The 22,324-nt window shown below is 39.3% G+C and overlaps 1 protein-coding gene across 4 annotated transcripts in view; it reads right to left on the reverse strand.

Moving 5' to 3' along the window:
- CSMD3 (CUB and Sushi multiple domains 3) overlaps positions 1 to 22,324 on the reverse strand; it is a 1,311,906-nt gene that overhangs the window by 240,642 nt on the left and 1,048,940 nt on the right. For all 4 annotated transcript variants that reach the window (XM_090040525.1, XM_090040524.1, XM_090040523.1 and 1 more), the window contains one exon: positions 9,048 to 9,164. In XM_090040525.1, coding sequence (XP_089896651.1) covers positions 9,048 to 9,164 — 117 coding nt within the window. The remainder of the gene's footprint in view (positions 1 to 9,047; positions 9,165 to 22,324) is intronic.

The following is a 22,324-nucleotide window of genomic DNA, read 5'->3' on the forward strand; positions in this document are numbered from 1 at the left end:
AAATCATATATGCCATGTTAATGCAATTAATTTTAGTTCCTGTTCTCTACTTATTGGAGTTAGTTAAGATGTTCTGCTGCTTAATCAGCTATTGACACCCCTGGTTTTACCTTTGAAAATGAGAACTGAAGTTGAAAGAAAAAGAATCACTGCTGAAATAACTCTAGCATAACGTGGCTTTTAAACCATCCACAGATTCCAGATTCAATGAAGTGTCTAACAGGGAAAATATGTGTTGACAAGATTATTTGCTCTATGTTCAGCTCAGCTGGCAGAATAAAAGTCATACTTGCACCTTATAGTTTTAAAAAATAAATCTTTTCGAAACTGTTCTCATAAATTAGTTGTTGCTGGCCTCCCTATTTTTTATCTTTTGCTTCCTTATGCAGAGCAATTTCAGGTGCTGTATAACAATATCTAAAAAATCCTGGGGAATCATTTTATAACTCAAAATTCCTGAGGAAGCAAAGAAGCTAAGAAACTGCCAGACAGTATGACAGTAAGATACTTATGGACACAATTAAGCATGGGCTGTTACTGTCCTCCTGGAACTGAATAAAAGTTGAGAGACACTTAATTGCTGCCTTTACTTTTTTGAGGAACTAAAAACACAGCAGTGGCTAACTCCAACAAAAACTGATGTATTTTTACCTAATATTAGAAACACATATTACCTGATATCACAAACATATATTGAGTGCTGCTAGCAGCATTCTTCAATTAAAAAGAACACTATTTTTCAATAGAAATGGAAAATACCAATTCACCATTGAATTTGGATAATTCCCAGTTACACATATGCCTGTTAGGATTCAAGATATATATTTTTTTTAAAGGCTGATTTCAGTAATAGATTTGGAATTGGCCATTCGGGGTGATTTTCTCCCTCCCCTTCTAACATGCCTGATAAAATATGCCTACATCTTTCTGTTGTGCAGTGCACAATGTTTCTTACTGTTCCAACAAAAGAAAATGCCTTTCCCTCTCAGGCTATTTGAGATAGACTTTCCTCTGTTTTTCTAATTATTAGATGATTTTAAAATGCAAACATAAACTGTACTCTTAAATGCAAACCATGCAAATTAAATTGTGTGAGTCAGCAAAACAGGACAAAATATAAAACATCTGCATTTTAATTGTAACCAGTGCTGGATTTCAGTATTAAACAATTAGGCATCATTACACCATTTGAAATACCAGTAGGAGAATGTCAGAGATGATGAGTCTTCCGTGTTTACAAAAGACTTTGCCTGTGGCATGCTGTGTGCTTTTGTGAATCATTTATCTTCTAGCTTAAACCTGTCATGGTATGAAATATTGCAGCTGTGATTCTGCATGACAGAATAATGAAACATTGAAAAAAGGCTACAGTGCAGTGATTTTTCCATAGAAATTTAGCCACGAAAAGCAGAAAACTGCACATGAAATAGTTTTTCATTTCATTCCATCAAACACTTCTCCTGCCCCTTATTTTGGTTAAAATATCTATTGCTTCTACATATCCAGTATGCTTTTGCATTGTTTTTTCCCCTCTGTATTAACATTGGTTTAATTTGTTTAAATTGTCCTCTATGAGAATTCCCCACGTCATATAGGAAATATAAGGCAATATTGTTCAGCAGACATCTTAATTGTTCCTATTTTTTACTCAAAGTTTCTCCTTTTCTCTGTCACCCCCACCGCCCCATCAGTATTAACCCTGCCTCTTACCACTCACTACAAAAAAGACTATGAGAAAAGAGTTACACGGTTGCCTTAGATATAGATGACTCTTGGGACTCTACAAGGTAAATGGTTCTGAATTATTTCTGCTCACCAACATGGCTAGACTGATATTTCTTTTCTCTACAGCTGACCCTTGGACATCTTGTTTGGTATCATTTTGCCATGCTGCCTGAAAATCTATGAGCAGATTTTGTTTTTGGAGCACTCCTAACAAGTATAGCAATAAAATATGAGGGTAGGATCAGGTTAACTCAATATTTAATAGTGGGAAGCTATAATGGTGCTCCAATCCATGTTCAGATTTGAGTTCAAGACTAAATTCATGGTCTGTGTTTAAACTGACAGATCAGGATCTCTAATGAGCTCTTTTTGTGGTGAGTTCTCCGTATAAGATCAATGTGTAAAGACCTTGAAATGGTCATTGAAGAAGATGCATAGATTAATGCAAGGTCTTCTAAGTCTTTTTTATTTAGATAGGTCTTCTCGCTAAATATCTAAATAGACCCAAAATTAAAAAAGAAAATATATAACCCATTTTCACCCCAAAGCCTCAAAAAAACCTCTCCACATTACAATTGTGAGTAGCTATTTTATGCAACTACATTTGAATGTAACATGATATATTAGAAACATTAGCAGTTAAATGTTAACAGTTGGAGCAAATACATTAATTATGTGCATTTTTAGATCTCAAGTCAATAAATATGCCTAAAATTTGGAGGCAGTTTTGGGGGTTTATTTCAGATAAAAATGAAACTTAGGTATTTCTCCAAGAGGTCATAGGGTTAAAAAACAAACATGTCTCTACAAGGTATGTTTTATTTTGTTTGCTTTTAAAGGAAGCTATTAGAAACTACTCAGCTAGCTGGAATGTTAGAAGCCAAGCTGGTAGCGGTGGGGTAGTGGACAAAGAGGAGGTGAAATGATAAAGAGTAGTCACCTGAATGGCTTGAAAAAAATCTGTGCATCAGTCACCCAGTCCCCTTGTGCTAAGTGGGCACTTTCCTGCCCTTATCCCCTCTTTTCAACTGCAAATATCTAGAAATATCCTAAAAATTAAACTATTACAAATATGGCCAACATTATCCATATTTCTTGGAAATATTTCTCAAACTACACATTTTCCATTGTCAACAGATTTTAAGTACTAAGTTGTATTTCACTTTGCATACTTAAATGGCCATTTCCCAGCCCTGTAAGTGGCATTTTTGCTACTTACATGCAGTTTCCCATTCTGTTACCCATGTAGGCTGCACCCAGATGAGCACAGCCGTGTGGTATGTGGTGCTGCAGACCCATCTGTGGTGCCGCATACTACACATTCAGGCATTTCCCGCGCTGGGCTTTTTTGACCCCTGGAGATCAAGGGGCCAAAAAACCTTTGCAGAAAGAAGTGGGGTGGTACACGCAGGGAAAGTGTGCACTGCTCAAAACCAGTGCCTGGCTGGCCAGAACCACTCCAGCTGCCAGCCAGGCTCCAAGCTGCAAAAGCGACACAGCTATAGCTTCCCCAACCCCCAGGAACTCAGGTAAGTCTGCTGCTGGCCGCAGCCTCCCCTGCCCCACCTGGCATAAACTGCCATGTGCCAGAGGGCGCGTGACATGGGCATTCCCTGGGGACAACTAGCAGCATGACACAAGGTGTCTCACTGCTAGTTGTGTCTAAGGAGCCAAACGGCCATGCTCACCTGGATGCAGCCGTAGTATGAATGAATAAGCATTCACGTGGATCCTATTTATACAGAGTCAGCAATGCATTGGTCAAGCAGCCACAGCGTTATACATGTTCATAAAATATGTGTAGTTAAATGATAATATTCTATATTGACCCCTGACTAGTGGGTATTAGACAGAAGGAGGATCCTTCTCTGTTTTAGCTCAATAGTTAAGTGGTTAGGGCCATGTGCGGATACAGAATTTGGCAAAAGGGGGTGCAGGAGCAGCCACCTGTGCTGCAGGGGTGGCTGCACCCCTGCTCCTCTCCCCCTCCCCCCAGTGCAGGCAGGCCACATTGTGAGAGCCTCTGGGGACCTCTTTTAAAGTCCCCAAAGCATTTAAGAATCCCATTCTCTTCTCCTCCATGATCCCCCAACCTCCACTCCCCACTCCCATTGCTGCTCCTGCTGTTGTTGATGAAGTTTCCAGCTGAGCCAAGCCTCCACACAGCCTGGCCAGAGCAGACAAGAGCTGCTTAGAAGCTTCCCCTACTCCCAGGACAGCAGGGAAAGCAGCATGAGAGGGAAGTGGGGCACAGGGAATATGCCTTTGAGAACAGAGGGGAGGGTGGGTATTTTTACACGGTTTTGGGGCTTTAAATGGTTCTCAGAGGCTCCTGTGGCAGGTCCAGTTGAAAAGGGAGGAGTAACCATGTCTCTGCACTCCTTTTGGATCCTCCCTTGAGTAGGGCACTTGTCCAGAAAGCAGGAAACCTAGGTCATAGGCCCCCTGTTCACTGAGAGGGAGCTTGAACCTGTTTTACTACAACTTCTGAACACAGAACTTAAACTACAGCCCCCATTCTAGCATTCAATTTGAAGCTGAACCTCTGTGGCAGCTGAGAGAGAATATGTGGGGTCACTAGGATGCACACAAAATAGAGGCCATGTGGCTCCCTGAAACAGAAGAGAGCAGGCCTGGGTTCTAGCCTGGACCCTTGCTCCCAATGGAGCAGAACCCCCTCTCCTACAGCTCTCCATCTATCTAGTGAATGATAAATAGAAGAGGCAAAGACTCTGCTTCAGGAAAAGAGCTAGACAGGGGAACAAATAATACCTGACCTGTTATTTGACAAATCCTGGTTTCTTAGGGCAGATGCCCTAATCACTCAGCTGTCAGGACTAAAACAGGGGCAGGCAATTATTTGGCTGGAGGTCCACTTAATGAATTTTGGCAATGATGGAAACAAAGCTAGGATCGGACAAACATCTTTTGCATTTTAATAAAGACACCAGAACTCACTGGGAATAAAAAAGAAATGTCCATGGCTTAAAAAAACATCAATTTCACTAGTGCATTGCATACTGCTTTATGAATGCCTATCCTAGGTCTAGAAGTGAACTGTTTGCATGTAAGGATAGATCATGCCACTTACATGTGACACAAAGGTACGTTTTAGTTCAAACATTACATACAATTCAAGCTCAGATCCAAGTTCTTTAGAGGCTATATGAAAAAAGTCTTGAGCCATCCACATCTCCTGACATGTACTATTTGGTTACAAGCACCAAGTGGAGAGTTAGATGAGCAAGTGTGGGATGAGTGAACTCGTCTAAACACATATACATGCAACATTGATCAGAAGTCCCCAAAGTTTAAATGATGGTTAGTATGAGACATATACTTGTTAACAAAGCAATGGAAAAGAATAATAAGCTAAATCAGCTAACGTCACTATTTGTGCTTAATCATAATAGAAGAGTAAAAGCACAATACATGGCACAACTTGTACTGTAATTCAACACTTGTACTTATAATTCAACAGCAAATCATCTACACATATAGAAAAAGGGTGATTGTGCTTGAGTATCAGAAAACTGGTTTCAGTGTGTACCATGGAACTAACAGGCACATACTAGTTCATAAATTCTATACTACAACTCAATGTGACCAAGCAAATGGGAGATTTTTTCATGTACCAAGGTCTGCTTGGCAACAGGCTGAGAAAAATTTTACAGCCCCTCATTGTCAAGACATCTGATGCAGACGCAATTAATTTATGCCAACTAATTAAGGGACTATGTGCCTTTTGAAACTTGGTGGATTACAGCCGAACTTTGTGTCACACTGGACATGTCTATATGTGCATTTGGAAGTACTAGATGCTGGCGCAGTAAAATCTGCTATGTCGTTATTTTTAGCTGCTACCTGATCATAGCAATGCAGTATAATGAGGGAGCACATTCCTACAGTGATGTAGCTATGACATCACACTTCTTGTCGGCAGACCCTATATCACCATAACACATTGCTCCGGAGACATAGAGTCATGTGTAGACGCGCCCACTGTACATTAAGTTTAGTACCTATAATCACAGCGGCGCTTGCCTTTTTAGTGATGCTACTATGCAGTAGATTAATTCTACTGTGTATTAATGCAATAGCACAGTCTTTGCCATGACATGCTAATGCACAGTAGATATAGTCTACTGTGTGTTTAGTGCTTCATATTGATGTACCCTCTGTTCCCTAAAATATCCCCCCTTTTGTCTGGCATGCCCCTATGCTGGGATGACAGTGGTGTGACTGACGTGGAGCTGCCTATCCTAAGAAATCCAAGATCCTGGGACCTAAGGACATTGTTAGCTGATCAGCCGCAGTTAGATTCTAGCTCTTTTGCATGACCCTGCCACCATAACAGAGGGAAAAGATCTGGCCCAGTGTGGGTAGTCATCCACATTTTGGCATGTTGGTAGCTTATCTGTTTGAACAAACGTTGTTGTGTCAACAGAAGCTGCAAGTGATCTGCATAGTGAGTATGGTCCAGTTCACTCCAATTCTACAAAGGATACAAATTGATTACTATTCCACAATTAAAGCATAGTAAATCTCTCTGTGTTATCTAAAACTAGAGACAATGTTTTAAGTATATCAAGTAAACCCTAATTTGTATGAAAAGATGTCATGTATTTCAAGGGATCGCCACTATTGGGCTTGTGTCCTTTCCAGCTGCAAACCATTGACTTTGTAGACTAACAAAAAACCACTAATGTACCAGGCCCTAGTATCTTTTCATTCCCTGTTTACATCTTTTCTGATCTTAAAATTGGCATGTAAGCATAGAGAAACTTTGTTAATGATATTATGTACAGTAAAAAAATGCCTGTTATCCAGCATTTGAGTAACCAGAACACTCTATGAACTGGAATGTTTGGCCGGCCGGCCAGACATGGATGGGGTGGGGCAGGGAAGAGGAAAGCTTGCATGTGGCAGCCAATGCTGCTACCAACCATCCTGCGCTGCAGCCTCTTCACGTGTGGCCGCCACAACCCCTCCTCCCTGCCCCCTGCTGCTATGCATCTGGCTAAAAACTGCTGGATTTTGGTAACTGGCACTTTTAGATATCCACTACCCCCCATTCCCTACTCGTGCCAGATAACAGGAATTTTATTGCACTGAAGTAGGCAATACTTTTACTAAAAATCATGATTTTGCCTGTTACATTAGTACATGGTTGTATCATTAGATTTAATGCTTAAATTAGGTACGGTTAATCTAGGTAGACTTAGGGCTGGGACAAACTAGAAAACATGACATATCAGAACAAAAATTCATGACTTTACCACATTGTTTGGATATGATATTTCACATTGAAATGGAAATCTGATATTCAACATCAAACATACTTATTGTACAAGTAGCGTTCATATGACCAGACCAACAGGAGATCTGGGGCAGGTATATAAAATGGGATTGTACCAGCAAAGACTGGACCCTAATGGTCACCATAACCTATGAGAAAGCAAATTGTTTTGAAAATAGTTTTATCTAAAGGAACTCCTCCACATCTACCATTCTCACAGCCCATTTCCCACTTCTCTTATTACAGTTAGAAAATAGCTTGATAAAGTTTTTCTATGTAAGCATTAAGTCCTTGTGCAGGGATCTAAAAGTGAAATGATAAAGATGGACTGAACTATCATCTCATATTCTGTTTCAACAACTAACCTGTTTGAAGACACTTGAATTATTCACACATACATTGTAACTGTTTTCCTATTGAAAATGTAATCTAAGTACATAATATTTCCCCATGCTTGAAGAAATAAAATATTAATGAATTATTACAATGTCAAGGTATGCTGAAACTGGATAGAAGTAAGATAGAACTAGTCATGTGAACAATATGAAAAATTAAAAAGCCAAAATTACACATAATTCTGTTTTTCCTTCTGTAACTCTTTCAACTTCTTCATCTTATCTTTAAACTTCACTATATAGTCTTACTCCAATTAGTATATATGGTGTTTCTATCAGGCATCCTCTAATAATCCTTATAACTGAAACTAGAAATTCTCTGTTTTGTGGATAGGGTGCAAACATGGATTGAGGCTTTCTCCTGCTATGTTCCAAACCTAATGTACCAGGACCAACTGCTGATAGTAGGAAGGTAAGTGTTTCTTTGTGTCCTTTAACAGCAGTTCTCTTGAGACAGCAAGGAACATTTGCAAGGAACATGTTTTTAATTTTAATTTGCTACAAATTAGCCATCAAACCATAATTCAGTCATGAGAAGTTTAGCTACAATTTAATTTAACAACCTAGAAATTTTAGTTTCTGCATTCCATAATGATTACTTGATCTATTTAATCCCTATCTTACTGATTTTCTATAAAATTCTGTATGCTGCAACCTTGATAAATTATTTCTGTTTTTCTTCTTGATGTACTCCAACGTCGTCTTTATCCTTAATTTTAGCTATATACTTCCTTCTTTGTCCTGGCTAGTAACCACATTTATATATCGCACATTATCTACCTGGCTAGTAAGCACCCTTTCTCTTGATCTTTCTTTTCAGTCACTGAGTTCAGTATACCAGAAAGTTTCTATGACTGAAATCATCACTACCTCTGTGGTCACTCTGTGACTGGGATATTTTAAAAAGGCCCTAAAAATGCTGGATCTCAACAGAGAGTGATCCTTTGAATACTCTTGTCTGTCACTAAAGTGACAGAAGCCAACTATAACCAAAGGGGAATCTTACAAGCTCTGGCACGGAGGAAATATCAGGAGTGGGGTCTCAATCTGCAATACTGTGAATATTTTGGGCAGTACCTCAGTCTACAGGTAGAAAGGGATAGGATGCTCTAACTCAAAGAAGGTCCTAAGGCAGGTTCTCTACAGATCAGCAAACCCTAAATTAGGAGTGTGCTGTGAAGATTTAAAGCCAATGTAACTCCCAACCCTTCCCTGAAGCAGTAATTTGTGGTGTACCTCCATTTGTGTGGAATCACAGCAATCATTAATATGAACTTGCACCAATGCTATATTTCACCTATTCTCTTTAACACTGATGTATCCATAATATATTTCTCATTTCAAAGCACAGTAATACTAAGCAAACCACAATTACTTTCAAAATTGTATTGTCTTAAAAATATATATTTTTAGGCAAGTGTGCATACGGATATTAACAAGAGAACATCTGCATAATGTCGAATTTATCAAATCTGTAATGAGAAATATTAGCGTTCAAAAGTTTCTTTAAAATGCAGTATGAATATTTGTCAACATAAATGATGCTTATGAAATGTATCCAGAAAGATAAGTGCAGAAGCAGCGGCAAGTATGCAAGAAACAGTAAGAATGAAACTAATCTTACTTACCAAACTCCTTGGGAACAGCAATGGAGTAAACACAGTTGTGACCAACACTATAGTTTTTGGGGTAGTTGGGTGATAACACTGTTCCTTCAGAGCCTGTTGACCGGCTCCCACATGGCGCTAGAAAGAAAATATGTACAGTATTTAATTATATAATATTCAGAAGGTGATAAGCCCGATGTAAGTTGCTGTATTTTGTTATAAGCCACTGAAGTTATGAGTAACTTTTTCATTAGATTTAATGCATGTATTATCTGAATAATGAGCATGGAGGATAGTGCAATTTGCCAGAAAAAAAATAGGATACTTCTTTATAATTAAACAATTATGTTAATAAAATGTTAGGCTGTATATATCAAATGCCAGTGTTCTTTTGAGTGAATACTATTATTTATTTCTCATATATGAGAATCCACCATATAGTGGTGGGGTGAATGCCGAACACTTACTCATGGCAATAGTTTCATAACTCAAAATAAAAAAAAGGATAGGTAGGAATAAGGATAAGACATCTTGACATGCCTGAGAACTCCTCTTTTTTATATTAACTGAGAATGTGGTCCTTTCTCCCAACAAAGTCTTCCAAATAACAATATTAATATTAAGTACCTCAGTAAAAGCCAATCAACTAATATTTGCAGTAACATTGGGCATGACCAAGGTTAGAAGGCAGAATGCATATGCACATGTATAGACTAACTAAATCAGACATAAATAGTCCACAAGCTTTTGTAAGCCAAAGATATTGTAAAGGATATATAGAAAGCAAAATTATAACAAGGAGAGAGAAATTAGAACACAAAAGACAAAGGTGGGGGCTGGGAGAGGGAGAAAGAGAAAGAGATAGGAAGGAGGGAGTCAGTGCTAGGAGAGCAAAACAAATGTGCAGTAAACCCATAGGAACAAAAGGGGTCACAAAAGCTCATCCAGATAATGAGATAATAATCCATAATCTATGTTTAAACCATACTTAGCACAGTACAGTTTGTGGATGAATTCTTGTTCCACAGTTTCCTGTTTGTTATTAAGGCTAGTAATACATTTTTAATTCATTATCATTCATATTTTCAAGCCAGAAATAAGCCTACCCTCTTCCAGTGCCACAAAATAGATTTTCAGAGGCATTTATATAAAATTTGCTATGTAGTTGCCAAAACTTACCTACATAGATTTCAAGTGGTGTATTCTTTTTTTAAGTCATGCTTCTCATAAATTCACTAATATAAAAATTCATCTGCTGCTAAGACTCTGACATCACTCATAATTATTCCTTGTAAAAATTTTTACAATTACAAAATCAATTTTAAACTAGATTAAATGGAGTATAGAGATAAAAGACTGATCAGATACATCTTTTCTTTAAAAGAGACTTAAATAACTTTGCAAAGCACAAATGACTTCCCTTGTTAAAGTACAGTTTACCTAATGTGGAGAATGTATGCATGTTACTTACGATATGTCAAGAACCCACTACATAATTAATATCTTCTGAATTCTGAAAATTACAGAAAAGAATTATGTCTTCCAAGTTTCTTCCCAAAGAATCCAGTTTAGTTGTTTATTTTACCATGGTATTAAAAACAAGATGTCAAACAAAATAAATAATTAAAAATATATGTTAATGAATAGACCATATGTATTTTCATGCCTAGGGAATAGTTTGAATCTCCTACTGTATCTTAAATCAAGCAAACTGAGTGGCTGTGACACAGATAATTACATGGTCCGGTGGGTGGCAAATTGGCTTAAGGGTCGCACCCAGAGAGTGGTGGTGGATGGGTCAGTATTGACCTGGAAAGATGTGGGCAGTGGGGTCCCCCAAGACTCGGTCCTTGGACCTGTGCTATTCACATACCTTTCCACCCCTGGAGTACATGTAAAAGTGCCCTGTGTTTCCTGGAGTCCATTTGCAGCTGTTCTTAAAGTTCAGTAGGACTTTTCTATTTAGAGCAAATCATGTTAGCCTAGGTATATATCAACCTTATGGCTGCCCTTTGTATCCCCCTGCTTTATAAACATATCTTCTATGTAAGACATTGACTCTAGCTTTCATCATTATTGGATTAAATTATGAAATATTTACTTAAGCTCTGATTCAAGTGGATCATCTCAACACTTAAATTCACTACCAAGGGCCTTAGTTAACTGAGTTGAAAAGAAGCAAGTCATTGTCTCTGAGTACTGGCCCCAATGATTTTAACTTTCACAAAGCACCTAGGTAAAAAACACGCTCAACTATAGCTGCGAGAACACAAATAAGTCAAGGAAGAACAAAACGAGTTAATTTTTGCTTCTGGTATTTTAGTAAAATAAAAATGTCACAGACAAATACACCATGAATAACATAGTGACTCCACTTAAGATGGACATGAGACTGAAAAATGATTTTCTGTGATAGAAGCACACATTTTTAAATTGAAGACTTAATGAGTGATGACAGAGATGACTGGAGGCAGATTAAAAAAAAATCAACATGCAACTATTATTCATACTAAGACATCACTGACCCAGTAGCCTCATTAGACCCCTATTATGCTGGATGATACACAAACATAAAAAATAATGCCTGATTCCCAAGGTACAACCTTAGGTCATGAACCTATAAAGACTTATAACAGGTTTAAATACTCCAGTATCGCCACTGTTTTTTATAGCAATACATAAATGTATAAAATTACGTCCAAGCTTAAAACTGTATAGAATTTGAACCTAAACAGGGATGAGAACTGGGTTGGATGGAATGCAAAACAGAAGGAAGTAGAAAAGGTAAGAAGCAAGAATGACAGGAGTACTGGGAAAACAAGGTTGATTCTGAGCAATATACTTTATTTCTTTTTTTTTCCCCTTCTCCTTCCATGAGCTGGGTAAATGAAGGACTGTGACAAATTGGTGATAATGATTTCCTAATAGAGTTCCAGCCTCATTATTGTTGTTTACTAATTGACTGGTGTGGATTTGAGAAAAAACTCAAGGTAAATATCTGACCCCTCTGAAGTCAATGTCACTGATTTAAATGAAGTCACAAGTTCACTCCTGGGTTTTTTTGTTTTGTTTTTTACAGTTTGTGAAGGAACAGAGCTTATAAAATCATTTCCTCATTTCTTTTACAGACATTTATAATATACCTATATTATATTACAGATCTATATGTACACACATATATATACAAACACATAATTGCTTGTAAGACTTAGGCTAGGGGCAGAAATTACACATAAACTGATATAAGTGATTGGAAATTGACTCAAATCTATAACACTATAGAATTGTAATTGACATAAACTACTTTCAAAATGGCCAATACTGGTTTAAGATAAACCTGGATGGATGTAGTATCAGACTGAACTGTTTTAGGTTAAATCAGTTTATTGAACTTCTGTCCCAGATCCCCTCTAGATTCAAATTAACTCACAGTCCCCCAGCATCAAAGCATGCTTTGCACCTTCCCCACAACCTCCTGCCCCCAACAGGGTGGGCAAACTAGCCTTGGCACAAGTTGCCTTCTCCAGCTGCCCCAGCCAAGCAAGGAGGTGTGATCTAGTGCCCCCCTCCCTGGTTTCTGTCCTGGGCAAGTGCAGACATGTGGCTGCATTTCTGGAATCAAAAGCAAATGTCTGCTCACTTGCTTATCAGTTCAATCTTTGCAGCTTAGGCTAACCTGTGAAGACTGAATCAATTCAGCCTTGGGCTTTTTGACTGTCTATACTTAGCCTTAAGGTGTAATGGTTACCTGCTATACAACCAAAGGCCTCCTAAGTGTCCTGTTTGGCATTTCCACAGATTTTGTCATTTTATTTCCCTTGCAATATAGACACATAAACATACATAAATAGACTGAACATGGACAGCATGTGGAGTGTGAACCAGTGTTTGTGGAACCAGATTCAGGTTTGGGCAACTTAGTGTATGCCACCTAAATGTGAATTGGTATCCCATGCATGCAAGCATCTTCTGCTTGGCAGAAGGAGCCTGAGCAGCTGGAGATAAATAAGTTGGAGGGGAGGGGCTAAAAAGGTGTGCCTACTGAAGGGTTTAAGGAAAGTTAATGGGTCCAGGTGGGGCTGGTGGGCCTGGGAAGGGAGGTTTGGTAGGTCCATGGGGAAACATAGCCTGAACAGGATGGTCAGGGAGGGCAAGTTAAACCAGCACAGCCCTAGGGCTGTGGCAAGTGGCTGGGCTTTCCCAGACATGGAGTTGTTCTGTGAACAAATGCAAGTATTCACTAGGTTGGATTAACCCTTGTAAGATTAGGCTAACCCACAATCTAAAGTTAGTTACCCACTGAGGTGAACTGACTTATTTAAGGAGCACCAGTTTTAGGGTAATCTAAACCCTAAAGATGCTTGCACACCAGAGCATTTAAATTGCCATAACCTTGGTTCCTGGATTGATAAACTAGTGGTTTCACTTTGCTTGGGCACCAGCAGAAAGAGAGTTGAGAGAACAGAAGATGCAATCTATCTGTTTTTGTTGTGGTGTTTCTGCACACAGTAAACCCCTAAAACAGGGAGGATTGTAAGAAGAATGATAACCCAAGTCTGAAGCCATGGTTTATGCCTAGTTATGACATAATCAGTGGTATCAGAATTTTTAGATGAATTATTTCGGAGCTTCTAACAAACCTCTACAACTGCAACTGGAAATTTTGATATAGGATGGAGACAACTTCATGAAGACAAAAAAAAAAAAAAAAAGAATTACTATGATCCAACATGATTACAATGTCAAATTTAAAATCAGCTCCAGAACATGAAGGTGTTCAAATTTACCAGTGAGTTACTGGAGGAATTTAACATTGCCAGAATAACACATTCTTCTTTAAACATCGTTTTGGAAATTTTTAAAGATGCTCACTTCTCCCCACTTCTCCCCGTGATCCAGCCCTCTCAACAATCACATCAGAGAACAAAACCCTGCCTAAAAAGCATATGCAAAAACCACCAATACGCTTCGTCTGTCATCATGTTTTACAACAAAAGCTCAAGGACCAGAGGATCCTACACAGGCTGATCACAGAATGTGATCAATGTACCAGTTGCCTGTATAAAAATTATATGGGTGAAATTAAATAACCACATTCTGAAATGAACTCTCAAAGAAAAAATGACAAAGAAGCTGCTGATATGCAGCTGTTGCTCTCACAAGCTATTGCTGCAAACAAGCATGCACTATATTTTTCTGTTTTTAAATATGCAATTTCATGCCTTATTTGCTGAAGACAATATATTTAATGCTCATGATACTCATCATATGCATTGTAGTCCATCAGTGAGTTTATTTTCCCAATGTCCTTGTAAGTTCAAGGAGTACTCTTATTTCACAAACGGGGAACCCAAACAAAAAGAGCTTCATATTCACTAAGTCTGAGTGTCCAATTTGAGACATGTATAACCTGATTATCAGGGTACTTAGAGCACAAAGGACTTTATATATTCAGGAAGGTGGTATCACTGACTTAAATGGGTACTTGAGGCTCTGGAAATCAGACTCTTGGTTTCCAGTCAGGCACCCAAAAAATGGAAATACACTATTTGTGACTACCTCTAAAAAGTCAGTTTGAATATATGAAAACCACTACATGATACAGGACATCTATGGCTGAATCACTTTTCCAGGTCAGCATTCAATTGTCTTAACCATGAGATCATCTTTTTACCTCCTTCCATCCACTACTTCATTTACTACATGCATTTCTACTTTTATGACAAAAAAGCTGAGGTTATAAACATAACAACCTCCTTAAATATACAACCTGGATTCATCTCTTCACCAGGCCCACTTTATGCTCTGACTGAGAAAGGATTCCTGCTGGTGGGGAAAAATTGTGAGATTGAGTAATGAATGATATGGTAATAAAGGCAAATTACACATGAAGGAGAAAAAAAGATACACAGGCAAACTTAAGTTTGCAGTGATCTAATGTTTGGGTGTTTGACTCTGAAAATTCATATTTGCCTTATAGCATGACAGTTGTCTTGTGTGCTTTTTTCAATTTTTTGGTGTATGTGATATATACACTAATTTTATTTATGTAACTATTTGTTTACGTGCTTTTTGTTGTTGTTGTGTATATGATTTATATGGCACCCTTCCCAACAAAAGACTCAGGAAAGAATACAATAAGAGAAGCAGAAAAACCTAAGGGGGCAACTAGAATAAAGAAAACATGCCCAAACAGAAAGGTCTTGCAATGCTTCTGAAAAATGTCCACGCTTGGGCTTGGGCAGGTCACAAGAGGGAGGGAGTTCCAGAGCTAAGGAGCAACCCCAAAAAGCAACCTCACACCTGTTTTCACTAAGTAAACTTGGAGTACTAATAGTATTTGCAGGAGATTGCTTTCAGCTGATTTTAGGCATTGCAGTAGAGCATAGGAGTATGTACTTGAAGGTTCGTGCAGACATTACACTTAGATAGACCTAACTAGGGTTAACTTGATCTAAGTGCCAAATTCTACATATGTTTGGGGACTTTAGCTTGAGCAAAAAAATGGCCAGCCCAATGTAATTTAGTTCACCTGGGGTGGTGCAATAAGTAGACTAAGCTAACTCATGCCTCATCTATTCAAAAGTCTGTACAGTTTGGAGTGCAGCCCTTGGCCTGGAAAAGCCCAGCCATTCACCCCAGCCCTGAGGCCATGCTTCTCTTACCCCCTCCACAGTGACCAGGCTATTTTTAGCCCTCCAGCTTCCCCTTCCTCCCAGATAGCTAAAATCCCCTCCCTCTCCACAGACCCATATAGCCTCACATACACAACTGAACAGAAGATGCAAAAAGATGGAGTCCTGAGGCACCCCACGTGAAAGGTCCTTAGCGGGGATGAGAGACACTCACCCATTACTACCTTCTAGGATTGATAGAATTCAGATGCAACTGGAGCTGTCAGGCAACCACTCATTCAATGACCCTCCCCAAAAAGGGGAAATTGAAGACTAGATGGGAAGTCAGCATCAATTGGTGGTGTCTTGAGTAGGGGCCAGACAATCACAGACTTAAAAATATCCAAAAGGAGGTATTGCTAATTCTTACCAGCAGTGGCCCCAGTCTTCCCCTGCTGGCTTTTATAAGCCAGAATAGGCATGGGTCCAATCCACAACTAATCACCTTTATCCCTCAAGCACTTGTCCACATCAGTGGGTGACAGTGATTTAAAATGATAAACAGGGCACAACCAGGCTTCTTTAACCTCAAACTCTGACTCTGCAATAAGACTGGTAGTCACCAAGCCATGTAGTATACGGGTGCTTTTGTCTGAAAAGTAGCTGGCAAACATCACAGTGGACTAAAGTAGACTCAGTTTCTGGGCAGAGACAAACTGGATTAACCAGGCCATTCACCACCCAGAACAATTCCATCAGAAGACACTTTTCAGATGCAATGGCAGTCGGAAAAAAAGCTCCTTTACTGCCACCATTGCCATGCAAAAGTCCTGTAAGATCTACACCACAATCATTCGAGTTTGGCATGAGTTGAGAGCCACCTGCATTCCAGCCACCTAGCCTTGTGCATAAGCTGCCCCAGTTTCACTGTGTACCAGAGGGACCTATGCCACCGCATGGGTGGTGGGAGCAGGTGCTGTATCTATGGCCAAGATCAGGGAGCTATACACATCATTTATTCTGAAAACTTCTGTACTAGAATTGCCTTTGGATGCACGTGTGATTGATTGGTCTAGCAACATGATGGCAGTGCTCAGTTTCTCTTCCTTTTAAATAGGAGACTGCAATAGAGCAACCTGTCCTTTTAAAAGGGAAGAGTCAGTCCTATTGAGAGAGACTAGCTTCAGGGAACCTGGCTGTGAATGTCCTTCAAAAAGTCTCCCTGGAGAGGAGGAGGCAAGCTATGAGCACAATAGCTTGCTATAAGAAGAGGGCAGGCTTCTGGGTCAGGGGCCACAGGGACTAGTGCCTGGGACAAGGCAGAAAGATTTGCTTTTCTTTCTTTATTTGTTTTCTTGTTTGTTGCTTAAATACTGAGTTTTATTTGCAAGGACTGGCTGTGGAGCTTCTCCAGGGAGCAACGCCTGCTTGCAGAAGCCAGCAGTCTAGGTAACCTGCTTACAGAGACCATTTTTTCCTGCTACTTCTTTCATTCTGGGGGATGGGCTTCTACAGTATTTGCTTCTATCAGAAAATGGTATACAATATGCAAAATAAATATTCTTTATCTTCTTCTCTTTAAAAAAATAATCTTAGTACCTGAAAATTACTGAAGTATGATTGGACCTAGACAAACTCTAGAGGCCATGACTTAACAGACCTATTTTTTATCCTTGTTTTCCTTTTCACTGTAGAAATGAAATTTGCTACCTTTACTCAAGACTTCAAACTGTGATAATGTAGGCTGAAAGTCTGGAAAAGTCCCTGCTGCACAGGCCAGGATGAAGTATGTGCATTAACTGGCTGCTCTAATTTCTGATCAGCAGTGTTTCAGCAGGCTACTCCATTTTTACAAAACATTTTCTGGGGAAGTCTTTACCAGAGGAAGAATCTATTTTTCTTTCAGTTGTTGTCAGCTCCTCCATGCATGAGATTAGTGTGCAACCAGAGAAGACTGTCATCCTGACGGAATTTAACAGATGACAATTTTCAGATAATAAGAAAAAAAATACCTTTACTGCATTTGTGTTGAACTATGGCTTTGCTACTTAAGTATCACCTTGATAACATTTAGAGGACTCACTTTTTAACCCAGTGTCTGTATCTCTTGACTGGAAAACATGAATAAATTTCCTCAACATGGTTTGGTGATTCAAGCAGGAGACCTGCTACATGCCATTGTGGCAACCAGTCAGTTGGTGAGTTATATACTTTCTGATGTAACAGAAATTCTGAAGTAGGCAGGTTTTTCCTTTTGTATTATTATTTTTTTATCCCCTCCCTCTCACATATCCACATTTTTGGCTAACAATTTCCAGTTCCTATCACAAGCCAGTACCCCTTCTAGGAATAAAGTGAAGTATAACATTTTTTATTTAAAACAGTTTTAAAATCTGTGACTACACTGGCATTTTAAAATCGATAGCAAAAGACTAGCAAGTTCTGAGGTATTTCTTCTGCTTGATGTAGTTTATGAATTATTACTTACTGGAATAAAGACTATATATGTGTTTTATAAATTGACCAATAACTTGTAACTCTTACTGTGATCATTCTTTTTGTGGGCAGAATTTTAACAACTTCTATAACCCATTTTATGTTTTTCATATCTGACATACTTGCTAAGCATTTCATCATAATTCTCTCCCACCTACTGTTCTCTCCTGCCTATGTCAACTTATCTTCAGTAATGTACCCCTACTGCTTTTGAATTACGATCTTCTTGTTTTCATGTATTATCCACTGCTGTACTGTCTCCTTGTATTCCTGTTCACTCTGCCACATCTTGCCATCTTTACTTTCCCTCATATTGTTTCCTTGTTGTTTGCATGCTGTCTTTTCCCTAAGTACTGTTCGTTATGCTTTCTGTCCTCTGTGTAAAATAGTGTGCACCACTTACATGCCCCCCACCCTCCTTTTGTGTCCTGTTGTACTCATACCACAATACTTTGGGGAGGTTATTTTTCCCTTTCCCTATTTCTGGGATAGGCTTCCCTCAACCTTAGTTTCAGGGACTTGCTTCTTTTCATTCTTCAGTTGCTGCCCATCTGTATTTTCTAAACCCCTTCATGTTAAATTCCTGCACCAACTGCTCTGCTGCTAAATGAAGAATTGTGTGGATTTTTACATTTTGCAAAAGAGATTTTAGACTAGCTTGTGCTCAGGAAGGAGAGAAGTAGATACTTCAGGCCTGAAAAGGTGACTTCAACATAGGGTGAAAAAAGAAAAGCTGAGAGGAACCCTACAGTATTTCAATACTGGAGGGAGACGGTTTCAGCAGCTTTAAAGAGGTCTGATATTTCCCCATAGGTCAGCCTACCGGGTGTTCCTGGGAGTGCAAAAGAATGTTGCAACTTCCAGGGATACTTCTCCCTGTCCCACTGCTGCAGGTTTTCCATGAGTAAAGCCAAATGGAAGCCAAATAGCCTTATTTTACTATCAGCTGGCTAGTCAGTCCAACCCTAGAACAGTGGTATGCCTCTCTGGCCTACTAGATTGCATTGTATCAGATCATGTGGCCCAATTCATCTCCTGGTTCTGGTGTGAAGCCCTATGCCTACTGGGAGTTCACACTTGCCTACCATACACAGACAAATGGCCGAGCCAAGAGGACCAATCAGGTCTTAGAACAATACCTTTTTTGTTACCTTAATTTGCAATTGGATAATTGGGTCTCACTCCTAACACTCACAGAATTCACTTACAACAGCTCTGATTATGTCTCAGTTGGGCAAAGCCCATTCTTTCCAGATAAGTTCAACGCTTGGTTGCATACTACCTTACCCAAAGACTGATGGTCCCATAGCTATGCAGTGGGTAAGCCATATCAGATAGTCTAAGAAGAATTAAAGTAACACCTAAAAAGGACAAAAGAGGTCTTTAAGAACCAGGGGAACCAGTACTGCTTGGCAGGGCCTGCCTTCTCTGTGGAGCAGAAAGTGTGGTCATCAACTGAACACCTCTATATGGATCATACCCCATGGAAAATGGATCACTTCTTCCTCAGCCCTTTCTGAGTAACCAGACAAACCCAGTAGCCTTTAAATAAACCTAGAGCCTCTCTTCTGGGAAAATCCAGTGGTCTAAAAACCTGTATCTCAGAATACATCAGATTCTGTATGAAGAGGCCATGTTAAGGTTTTGGGGAATTTAATAGTCTCATAATACTTACTACAATAAACTGCCTGTAAAAAATAAGATAAATAAAAATACAAATGCACTAAAATGCCTACCAATTATGAGAAATGAGATGCAAGGGTAGGGAAGGGAGATGGGAGGAAAGAAAGAACCATCAAGATCACTGGGCAACTGGTATGTTCCACTGATGAGCGTGCATTTTGTGTAGATTCTGAAAGACCCCCCTCTTCGGTACATGAAAAAAAAAAATAGCCAGTGAATGATTTCTTCATTTTCTCATCACATAAGTAGTAGAGTAATCGCAGAGAAGCAGTAGTTCTGATGATAGTGGTAACTGAGGCACTGCTCCCAAACAGTTCCCAAACACAACTTTTGAATTCCAGTCGCTGGTAAAAGTTACATGTTTGTGGCTGAATTCAATGTAATGTGTGTCTTGATTTGGAAAAAAAAAAAGAAAAGACAAAGATTCTTCATTTGCCTTTCAGAGTCATATTTAAGAAAACAATAATACCATCTTAAGCTACTCTTGCCTGCCAGATCATTCACGCACATCCCTCTTTATGTGCAATCAAAGAGCTAAGTTCTATCTGCTCATGAAAATGCACCATCAAAGAGGCTGAATGCATAAGATACATTATCCAACATTATTCATATCCTGACCTGCAATGACCCCTTAAATACAAACTATCCTTGAAAGCAGTGGTTTTAACACTTCCTAAAGATCACAGAACCCTTTCATATCATTTCTGCTGAGGAACCCTGCCCCTATCATGTGAGCTGATGCTGAGCCCAGTGACACAGTCCAGCAACTGCGGCACACCACCTCCCAGCCTGGTTCTCTATTTGTGTAGAGATTGGGGGTATCCTTGATGACCTACTGTGTGACCCCACGGTTCTATGGTGCAGTTTGAAAGTCGCTGCTTCAAAAGAATATGGATGATCTGTGTAGAGAAGAAAGGACACAACCATTGGCAGGTCATGGTCATGCCCCTGGATTTCAGCTCCTCTGTAGTTCCTGCCATTAGGTAGTATGGATCAGCTGCTCTCTGCAGCTCCTGGGGATTCAGAATGAAGGTGAAAAGCCTCAGTTCTGTATCCCCTCACTACCCAAGTGGAGAGTTTTTTGTTTTTTGGGTTTTTTTTAATCATGCTCCTGCAGTTTGAGCAAAAATGTGCACATAGCCTGCTTTGAGAAAGTTCTGTGAAGGAAAAGATACTGAAGCATAAGACAAAGTAGGACTGAAATTATTCAAATCTTCAAGAATTTATTTTTCACTGGCAAATAATTTTCCCCCTCCTGCAACTAATACCTGAAGTTCAAATTATTGCCTTGAGAATGCCCACGTTATAACACCTCAGGCAAGAAATCTAATATTATTTCATTGTAATAGCAGAATCTAAATGCCATATTGTGTCATTCATTTTTAACAGAATTTCCCATTGGAATCAACTGGGAATTCTGCTTGAAAATGGATGGCGCAATATGGCTTTCTGTCGTACATTTGATTGCACAACTACAAATAAGATGATGACAGGGCACTGACTGTTTTAAATGGGTTATTGGTTCATACCCAGCCTACTCTAGAAAAACCATGAGAACCCATGAAATACTCAGTGCCCTGTTTTAAACAGTTGAAACACCATAGTGTAATAGTGGGCAGGGAAAATGCCAAGTGCTGTCTAAGAGGAGCAGGAAGGCCCTGAAATGGAGGGAGGGAGGAACCTTCCCTTCCCATCACTATGGCCCTTTTCCCCAAACCCCAATACCCTGCACCTTCCCTGCAGTGGCTCCAGCTCCAGCAACAATGAGGGCAGAAAAGGAGTGGTGATGTGTGATGCAAGAACAATGGCCAGTGGTTTACCGCTGCTAGGAAATAATTGACCTCATTTTTTCGCTACAGATAACTCAAGTTTAAATAGCTACTTGAAATGTATGTCAACCCCCCCAACCCCTGCAAATAAAAAATAAAGAGATGACATTTCATCCAGCAACAGTGAACCTCCACTGTCCTCTGCACCATGAGCTGACACTACCAAGGTGCAGTGACTTTGGAGCAGAGACCTTCATTGTTTCCTTTATCTGACCATAACAGGAATTTAGCTATTTCTTCCCTTAATCTTGAATAAGAGGCAACAATTATACTCACCAACCTCAATGAGGTAACACAATCCACAAAAAAGTGTTTGTATTTGCTCATGTTATTATTCTTTCCTGCATATATCACACAGGATCGTATTACGACTGTCAGTAGACTGTTTATGTTTGTGCTTAGACTGGTGGATCGTATTTGTATTGTTACAGTGATCTCTGATTTAACTATCATCACTTCTTTCATTTCGCCAAGGGCAGGGAGAATACAACTGGAGTGCTACCCATGCACTGGCCACTGAAATTAAAACTATATGATAAGTTTAATCTACATAAGAAAACAAGTCTGAACTTTCAAGAAATTTTAAATTAATGTACTCATATTTCACCCGCTTTAAAAAACAACATTTTTAATTTGAAATCTTATGAATGGGTTTCTTGGTTACTGCCCTCTTCAC

Source organism: Crocodylus siamensis, chromosome 3 (assembly GCF_052110815.1).
Source record: "Crocodylus siamensis isolate JL-2025a chromosome 3, ASM5211081v1, whole genome shotgun sequence".
NCBI classification, from domain to species: Eukaryota; Metazoa; Chordata; order Crocodylia; family Crocodylidae; genus Crocodylus; species Crocodylus siamensis.